Source organism: Patagioenas fasciata, chromosome 3, assembly GCF_037038585.1.
Source record: "Patagioenas fasciata isolate bPatFas1 chromosome 3, bPatFas1.hap1, whole genome shotgun sequence".
Taxonomy (NCBI): Eukaryota; Metazoa; Chordata; class Aves; order Columbiformes; family Columbidae; genus Patagioenas; species Patagioenas fasciata.
In genome coordinates this window covers 121,821,358-121,831,465 of record NC_092522.1, presented here as the reverse complement: position 1 = coordinate 121,831,465, position 10,108 = coordinate 121,821,358, and the positions used below count along the sequence as shown (strand labels likewise).

Genomic DNA, 10,108 nt, shown 5'->3' with positions numbered 1-10,108 from the left:
GTAAGACTTGCCAGACGGTTGAATTTATATAAGTTTTTACAAGCATCTGTTATCTGTCCAGCTTGCTTTGATAACTGGCAATGATGAGCATGGTTATCTGTTATAATTTGCTACACAACTCCGATCTCAAACTTCCCTTTCTGCTGGGTTTTACTCACAGGTTGCCAAGCAATCTGGCTGCTAAGCTGCTGCTGCTGCTCAGCTTTTGTAAACTGGCATGAAACTGAGACAAGGAGCGGTGTTGGATGGGAAACTTTTGTGTTGAAGAGGGTTTTGCAGCAATTTCCCCCCACACTCACAAGATGATATCATTAAAGGACATCAAATAAGCAGGAATTTGCACTCAAATTCCCCAAAACAAGACAGAGCAAGCTTTACGTGTTGAACCTCAAACTGATAAGAGTTGTGCAAGGTTGAAAGAAGGGTCCTGCTCTCTTTGGTCTCTGAACATGATCATTGTTGACTGTAGTCATGAAAGTCTGCCCAGAGAAACAAAGGCACTGATTAAGTGAACTCAAGGCAGAGTGCACTGATTTGAAATTATTCTGCACCTTCACAACAGAACACAGCAATGTGATGGAAGAACTCTTAGCTCATGATGCCAGGAATTACAACAGAACCTGAAAATAGTCCTCAGGCCAAATGAATCCCATCAATCAGACTATTAAACACTTCTGCAGGAGCATGTACAGCACCCAAGCATTTTGCAGGGGTGAGCACGAAGTTGACGTGAGTTCATGTAAATAAGAGTTGTGTACTAAGGCACAGATTTAATTGAGTTGGTAAGTGGTCCAAGGGAGATTGACCTTGCTGGAAGGGAGACCAGAGATTTTCTCCAACCCATCAGCAGAAAGCTGTTGGTGTTCTTAGTGTTCCAACTGCATCATCTGTTCGTTGCTGACCTGGTTCTGACTTTTTCCACACAGTAGTTCTCTCTCAGCATTGCTAACTGATCTCCATTACTCATGTGCCAACTCCAGCTAACTGCACATTACTACCAGGTAATAAAGGGTAGGACTTACCATAATTTTAACTGTTAGAAGTTACTAGGGCTGCTGCAGGCAGCTTGCCAAATCTCCTTCTGTAACAAGTGGTAGGATGTTGAGAGATTATCTAAGAGACAAGGCAGTCAACTCTACTTCAGCCTTCCTGGACTGGTATTTATTTAGCTCATTGAAAACCTCAAAGAACGAGTGTTCCTCGATGTATTTTTAACAGTCTGTTCCCATGCTTAGTATTCCTGGGACAGCCAGCTGGGTGAACTTCAGGACCTCCAGGAGACCTTAAGGAGACAAGGTAGGAAACAAGGTAGGAAACAAGCTAAGTTAGGATCACATATGCTGCTAGATACCTACATATGGGCAAAGTTAAATCAATGTTTGAAGGTAACTAAAGGCATGGACAGGAGTTCACTGCTGTGATTGCAGATACTGTGATCACTCAGGGTTAATTATGTTTTCTGGGACCAGTGTAAATCTGCTAGGTCAAGGGATGGTACAAAACCTATGGCGGTGCTGTGAGTTGAGGTTAGAGACTGACCCACCTAATTTTGCTTGGAGTGGATTACGAAGGGTTTAGACTCCCTGACACAGCTGGAGGGAATAACCCCTAGCAGCAAAAGTTGGGATGATCACATCTCCAGTTAGCACAGCTGGATCTGGAGAAGATGCTTTCACCCGAGAGGACCTTTCCTCTCATTAAGGACTTGCATCCCTGATCTCTGCATCTCTAGAAATTCTGCTTTTGCTGTAGAATTTACCAATGGCACTTTGCTAGTGCTGGAGAAGGGTCACACCTCCTCAAGATGGCAGCAAAAAACCAAAACATCCACGTCTTTGCAAACCAGCATGCCTTTTAAAACATGGAACATTTTCATCTGAGCACTCTTAACCCAAGTATGCTCTAAATAAACCCACCTGTGGTGTTACACACCCACCTACGCAAGTCCCATCGCAACCATGGTAGAAGTGCTGTGTCAGTGTGATCTACATTCGAAGCGCTGGCAGCCAACGTGTTGGGAGGACACGATCACGGAGAAAATTACGATAGCAGTTAGCAATGTGTGGTTAATTGCTTCAATTATCCACTTGCCTCACTCATGAGCTTTACTCCGTAGTACTCAGCTAGCGACTCTGCTCCACAGAAAATGTGTGGAAATGGGTTGGATTGAAATTCATAGATTACATCAGACTGAAGTTAAAACTCAGCAATGGAAACGCATTCACCATTTTAGGGGAGGGAGTTTCTTTCCCCCCTAAAGAAACATTCAAAATGTTGTCTTGAACCTGTCTTTACAAATTCTTTTCCAATCAGATAATTAAGTGGATAACCGGCTAGACATACACTGCTTTTTTTGCTATTTTGTTATTGTGAATTTATTGGCTGTCACTTGGTAAATAATTTTCCTCTTGGTATCTCAATTTCACTATTGGTGATACAAGCCCAAACTTTTCTATGAGTTTTCTGTTCTGCAACAAAGCAAGATGTTATCAAGAAAATTTTAGGTTTTAGTATTATACAGATCTCTTATATCGTCATAATTGAATTGAGTGATTTCTGGTCTTATCAAAAAGGCTTCTTCAGAAAGAAAGGAGAATACCACAGAGTTATTAGCTATTTTCTTTTATTACACAAAGATAAATAAACAGATACATTATTACTCAATTTTCCACCAGTATAAATAGAATTACATAAATAAACATTTCAAAGTGTAAACTAAAGGTGTGTAAAGACTCGCCGTTACTTTTTCAGCCTGGCATGTGAAGGCGTCTGGATTCGGAATTCACAGAGTTCAAGATTTTTTTTGGGAAATATATATATTTTTAACTTAGACTTCTTCATTTTTAATATATTCTGATAGATTCTAGTTAATCATTATGTCTTGATTTAGTTTTGTAGATACTGAATAAGGCCCCTTCACTTCGTTGCTGTTAGGTAAGGAAGCTTTTCTCCCTGGCTCCCTGCTCTTACGCTACCGGTTCCCTTCAAGCCTGGTGTTGGATCAAGGGGGTGACACACGTGCAGCCCACAGCGATTGTTTTCTTCTCCAGCCGGTATGACTGGTGGCAGCCCTTTTGCTCCCTCCGCAGGACGAGGATCTCCTGGTGGATGGGGGCAGAGTTGAGGCTGTGGTCCAGCTGCCCGTCCAAATTCAGACACCAGGAATGGCGGCACTCGGCGTTGGCAATCACCCGGGGGAAGCGGTCGTGGTCCTCATCGATCCTGTAAGTTGACATGAAAGAACAGAGAAATATTTGAAATGGAAATGCTGGTGTGTCTCTAGAATCATGACAATCTGGATTGTTATGGGCTCCCGGCTCTTTAACTTGTATCTCCTGGGATATTTCCTATGAAGGGGCAGTAGACCCTTCTCTAGGTTTTTAAGTTTGAGTAAAGTGTAAGCAAAGAAACACTGCATGTTTTTAAGTGTAAGAAAACCATGCCAGCACTGCATGAAACTGCCTTTGCAAAGAACTTGCTTCAAATAGGCACTGATGTTGAAGGACAAGTTAGAAATTATCTGAGCTTCCCAATATGTCAGACTGACTAATGGACCCAAAGACCTTCAGCTCCCCTCCAAAACCTGAAAAGTTCTTAGGGATTGATGCTGATGTTGTTAAATCACTACCAAATTTGGTGCAATGTTAGCCATTTGAGATATTTTTGATGAATTCTTAGGTAAAGAATGCTTTTGAAGAGAAAGCTTGGCCCAACATACAAATAAATCAATTAAATTACAAAAGTAATTTGCTTTGCTTTCTGTATGTCAGTGCAGATCATGTTTTTGCTCTGTGCTCCTTTCTATATTGGTTATCTTTCAAAAAGGTTTATATGGACTCTGGATACCCTTGTATTTCCAAAATCTCCCAGCAGTGAAGCACCAATAACAAAGATATGGACAGAACCTCTGCGTTATTCTTGATGAGGGCAACCAGTGTATTTCTAAATCATTAGGGACAGAGACCATACCTGTAATCCCACGGAGCCAGGGAACGGCTGTTGACATTAGGAGTCGTTTTAGTGTCCTGGTTCACGGTGCTGATGCTTATGTTGACTCTCACAGTTTGAGGGAATTTTGAGTCTTTTTGGCTCAGGCATCCAGCATACGCTTGCTTGAAGAGGCTCTCTGGCTTGGCTCTGGGGTGTATCACCTTCCCGTGGGCAGAACCACTGGCTGACAGCACGGCCAGCAGCGCTAAGAGCAGTGATCTGAACTGAAGACAATTTGGGGCACATTTAGAACACAACCCAGGTACAGTTGCAGTAGTGCGGCACGTCTAATGACTCCTCTGTGGGGCTGGGAAACTCATCCACAGGCAGTCCAGCTGGTGGTTAAAGTCTATGCTGCAGGCTGGACTAATTATGGAAATATGTATAACCTCCATGCTTGCTTTCATTAACTAGTTACTACAGTGCTGACATGTACGGTATACATTCAGCTGTAATTTAATGATAAAAAAACCCCAATTATACAAAATAATATAATATAGGAGGTGGTAGAGAGGAGATAGCAACAAAAAGACACTGCAAGGTTGAGTTTTCAATGTATTTCTTGATTTCAGAGAACATGGCAGAAGCCCCATTCACTAATACACCCAACAGTCTCATTGCTGCCCCATGTTGGTACTATTCAGCAGTCTCCCGTTTTAATTATTTTCAATTATTAATGGTTTAAACAAGCATTTTAAGGGTGGGGGTAGATCCCCATTCCTGACACTCATCTATTAGAATTTAAATATGACTCTGTCAAACTGGAGATAAAAAAACAGAAAGCAAGTTCTTACCAGAGAAGCACAAAGGATCGGAGACATCTTCCTTCCTTCTTTTACCACGGTTGATGCTGTGCTGGGCTCTGTCGAACTGACGGTGTCTCGGCACATTTGCTGGTGGACTTTTTATAAGGGCTTCTGTGCTGTCCTACTTTATGTGGAGTAGGTGGTTTGTTTTTTTTTTTTTTTTTCCCAGCCGTAGCTGTGGTTTCTGACCATAACTTAAATTAAAAAAGTGTAAGTGTATATATTCCATTGACACAGGTGGAAGACAGGATATGGGCTCACCCTTTCGTAGATCTGTAGGTGATGTCATTACTTCAGCCATGTTGCTCAAGTAGTGACAAAACTCAATGGTGATATTAGAAAACCACCAAGAAAATTGGTGCACACCGCAGTAAGCAAGTATAAATTAAGTAATTTTAAACTGCGACTAGAGTCATCATCTAGACAAACACAAGTTGATGCACTTCATGCTCTTGGCTTGGAATGCTGTAGGTATCAAAAACACATATGTCCCTGGTACTGCCACGTTGGATCCATTTGCTCCAAGGTCAGTCTAGTGTCTTTCCATACTGATTTGGACAGATATTGGACAGCTGGTCCCCATCCAATTGTTCTCTACGTTTGCCATTTGTTGTCATTTGCTTTGGTGCCTAGGGACCCAGATTCCTTCTCAAACTCCTATTTCTTTCTCAAATGTCCTAGTCTGGATCAGGCTGTTTTTATCCACATCTATACCTCAAGTGTGATATGCCAGTTTTGGCCACAATGCTTCTTGATAGAGAGTTCCCAAATTCAATCATTCTTCATCTAGGGGAAAAAAAATAAAAAGTGATTATTAATATTGAACTTGCCATTTTTACATTTCACTTCAGGCTTTTGTGCTATGAGACACGGCTTGTGGGGGATTGGACTAGGTGATCTTTTGAGGTCCCTTCCAATCCCAAACATACTGTGATCCTAAGGAAAGGGGTCTGGGAAGTGTGATAGATATAGTTAAACCTTGTATGTGTGAGTTAGGAAGGGGACAAAAGGATTCGAGAGAAACCTTGTGAAGGCTGAGAGATGCAAGGTGACTTCTTTTGTAGGCAGGAAAACTGGAAGGAACTGCAGGCACCTTGTCTGTGATATATAGGTGTTAACAGAGCACACTTGAAAATATAGGGAGCTAAAATACCGTGCATTGTGTAGCCCCAAGGCATCATGACTCCATGTGTCCTAGCCCTGTGTGCTGGGTGACAGTGAACAATGATTCTGTGCAGCTACTCATCCCACCTTGCTGTCTCTCCATCCTTGTAAGACCAACATACTGCAGCTGTAACGTGCCATGTTGGTATTTAAATGTGCAATATTTAAACCCATGTGTTCAAGTGGACAGGCTCCATTTGACAGGGTGACAGAACCCCTTTCTCCAATTCAGAGAGATTTTTCTAGATTTCCAGTAGGATATTGCGGGGGGTTGCAGATCTGAAGAGGCTGGGCTGCTTCAAGGCTGTGCCCACTTTGGGGTTTGAATCATCCTTGTTGCTCTTGTTGACAGCTACTGCCTTATTTTTTGTTTCTTAGGTAGATGTCTGGATAAAACACGAATATACATTAAAAGTCGTATGGGCTTGACCCTGAAAAAGACCTTGCCTGCAAGGAGCGATGTCTATATTTATTCCTCTCATCTGCTTTTAGGAACTTAACAGCCCTCTAGTATTTTGGTCACTGGAATGTATGGGGTGTTCTGGGACAGGTGGCTTCTGTGCCATCATTCAATATCCATCGATAGGTCAGAGCTCTATAGTTCAGCCAATCAGTAGTAAAGCAGGGATGTGCAAATTTTGGATAATGCCGATAGTGGACCAGGAACTAGGAAACTGATGCCTCCCCCAGGCAAATATCCCAGTCACTTACCTACAGTGTCTTCTTGTCCCTGGCAAATAGTTCATGGCATAGCTAACTAGGACAACAAAACATCTCACGAGGAAAGACTCTTCACCCCTAGTGCTACAAAACCTGGTGCATAGGAAGAGGGGTAGGCTCAAATCTCTCAGGCTGCAGCTTCCCAGCTAATGATGCTGATTGTAATGAACTGCACGATATAATAAACCACCTTCTCTGATGAGGATCCTGGGGAGTAGATGGGCGATGGACAGACACAAGAATGTTGATGCTGCTCGTAGCCTGAATTCCAGAGAGATTATTGAGAAAGGGGCTTACGTTTTAGAAAGAAGGGTTTGAACCTTCAGTCTATCCTTCTCTAAATTTTTGTTCTTGGGAAATGACTCTCATCACTTCACTTTGACAGTGGGTTACAAGTAACTTGGACAGGCACCATGAAGCAACAGCCAGTGTTGATCTGCTGACGCACGTTCCTTTCTCAGGTCTAATTTTGGTGAAAATGATGCAAATAAGGAGTGTTTTTTACATTTGCTTAATATTTATGTCTAAGTCCAAGTTTTACTCACCTTGTGCCATCCAAAGGAGGATGTAAATAAGGGTAGAATTTGGTTTTCAGTTTCTGGGATAGCCATGACCTATAGCAGCTTGTTTAAAAGATGCTGATGCTTGAAAAGTTAAAGGTGTAATTCAGTTTCCTTCTTAGAGTTAGAGACGTACAGGTTAAAGGAAATTGTTCCCTCAGAAGGGGTTTTCTCTAATGCTGTTTACAGAAATATCCATTCAAAGTGGGTTAGTTAAATTTCCAATTTTAGAAGCAAAAAGATTTCAAAAGCATGCAAGGCAACAGAAAGTCAGGTTCAAGCAGCCTGACCCTAAATCCAGGCTTGTCTACCCTAAATGTGTCTGTGGTTTGGGTTACCTCAGTACTTGAAAGGTGACTAGTTAACCATTCAAACATGGCTAATGTAATGCGACATTGCAATGGTGAAAAAAACCCCAAAGGACTTTACCTCATGGCATTTCTTTCGTTCTGACACTTCATTCTCTCTAAACTAGAGATCTGAAAACTGGGACACTAACAAAATCTTACTGAAACAAAAAGACTGGAGATTATTTAAAGCCTTTGAAATTAAGCCTAAGCCCTTCTCTTAGCTCTGGTGAAAGCTTTTTGCAGATTAAGTTGCTACTTAAGTACTTTACCCAGCTGAGAGCCTTCAGGCACCTAAATCTGAGCATATTGGTCTTGATGACACTTTCTCCCTCCAAGTCACAGTGTGAATTAGTGCCAGAGCTCTGGTGTCCTGACTGAGCTTGCTGTAAATTGAAAGAGAAATTGCAAATATCTCAAAATACTTAAAACATTTTTTTCAGCCACTATCAGTTAAGTTTATGCTGCTTTTGAAAAATGAGCTTTTCTATTCACATGCAGGAAGATACGTATTTGCTTTTTTCTTGTTGGAGAGAATGCATTTTCTTCCTCTTGAGTACATATTCTTATACATTCCTATAAAGTAAGGGAACGCTCTTCTTACACACAAGCATTGCACGACCTCCTGTGCATTGTGGGGGTAATTTCTAGGAGATCAATGATTAGACTGAACCTGTAAGCAATGGTTATCTGAGGGAAACTCAGAGCTTGACATGGCAAGGCTCTGAGAACCTTGATTAAACACTGGGGTTTAATTTTAATTTAATGTAATCCTGCTCTGAGTGGATGGGTGAATGAGAGATACAGAGGTCCCTTCCAAATCACCCCATTGTCTCCCACCACTTGATCTTTGTACAGGAGACACAGCAGAAAAGATAGAATAACCTTTTTCCTCTATTGAATATTTCTACTTTTCCTCCCCAGCAGCTGCAGTAGAAATTATCGTGCCCTCCTGCATGCCTAAGTTTTCCGAACACAGCTAAATCAATATCGCAGTTATTTGTCAGCTGTGGTTACTGCCAGTGGTTGACATGTCTGTTGCATGACTAATGTCTAATAGATGCTCAGTAACCAGGGAGTCAACACAAAGGAATTACACCAGTCCATTCATTTTTTTTTGTTTGCTGTTTGGAGGGACAGGGAGAAAAAAAAAAAAGGGCTTCCAGATACATGAGTTGGACTGAACAAGAAGCAGGAAATTTCTGTCTGCTCTGTGGTAATTATTAGATTATTAATATGTAACCGTAATGTGGTCTGGATAAGCGGAGAGGGGCTGTATGCTGCCAGGAGGTGGATGTGGGATATGACTACTCTGATTAGATGGGGGCAAACTTTTGAGCAGGGCCTGTTGCGATAGGACAAGAAGTGAAGGTTTGAAACTGAAGGAGAGAGATTCAGACCGGACATGATGAAGAAATTGTTGCCCCTGAGGGTGGCGAGAGCCTGTCCCAGGTTGTCCAGAGAGGTGGTGGATGAACCATCCCTGGAGACATCCCAGGCCAGGCTGGACGGGGCTCTGAGCAACCTGAGCTGGTGAAGATGTCCCTGCTCATGGCAGGGGTGGCACTGGATGAGCTTTGAAGGTCCCTTTAAACCCAAACCATTCTGTGGTCCCATTCCAGCTGGACCCTGATGAGCAGCAGCATCACTGCTTGTGTTACAGCAGTGCCTAAGGGTTCATTGTAAAGCTGGGCTGAATTAGCACCTGACACCTGATGAAAGGGAAGATATCTCCTGGCCATCACAAGGTACTTGTCTATGTGTAATGGAAAGTTTGAGACATGCAATGACTGGCTGATTGTAGGCTGAAACCAGACCACCAGAGGTGGTAAGGATCTCCCTTGTGCACCGGTGATTTAATGTGTCTCCTCATTTATTTGTTTTTGTGGTTATCAGTGATGTTAATGACCAAACAGTTTTGTTATCTATTAAAGATCTCTCTGTCAATGCTTTATTTTCATGGCTTCCAAGACATCCTGTGGCAATACATTTCACAACCAGTTACAAACTACACAAAAAGAAACCCTTTACGCATAAAATTGGCTCATACTCAAGCTGGTAGAATGGTTTATACAAGCAATTAACTCATTTTGAAATTCTCTGCTTACTGTGCTATCTGCTTGCATCCTGTCTCTCGCCCACACCTTGGCCCCAGCCAATGGCAGGAAGCAGGGGGAGAAGGACTTGGGGTCCCTCAGCATCTTTTCCCTTTCTAAAGTTCCATCTGAAATTTCACTTACTGCAGGTTGAGACATTTATTTCCTATCCCCAGCGGGTACAGGGGCAAGTTGTTTGGGTCTCCTTTCCCTCTTGGGTCATGCTTTCAAGACTTTTGCACATTTTATATTTTCCTCACTGTTCTTGGGAGGATCTTCGCTTGACCCATCCATCCCTTGCAAAGCGGTGCTTCAAGCTCAAGAGAAATCAGAAACTCTCTTGTTTGCACAAAATCAGTGTCAGATTTCCAGGCAGCCTGTGGAAAACCTTTATTCTTCCTTTTTGGGACCACCATAATTAAAAT

At 42.3% G+C, this 10,108-nt stretch overlaps 1 protein-coding gene across 3 annotated transcripts in view; it reads right to left on the bottom strand.

Moving 5' to 3' along the window:
- Positions 1-2,665: 2,665 nt before the first annotated feature.
- Positions 2,666-10,108, bottom strand: part of LOC136100349 (interleukin-17A-like) — a 34,386-nt gene continuing 26,943 nt past the window's right edge. For all 3 annotated transcript variants that reach the window (XM_071807140.1, XM_065835349.2, XM_071807139.1), the window contains exons 3-5: positions 4,785-5,582; positions 3,970-4,214; positions 2,666-3,222 (exon numbers count right to left, since the gene is read on the bottom strand). In XM_071807140.1, the coding sequence (XP_071663241.1) occupies positions 2,985-3,222; positions 3,970-4,214; positions 4,785-4,880 (579 nt within the window). In that variant the 5' untranslated portion in view covers positions 4,881-5,582 and the 3' untranslated portion in view covers positions 2,666-2,984. The remainder of the gene's footprint in view (positions 3,223-3,969; positions 4,215-4,784; positions 5,583-10,108) is intronic.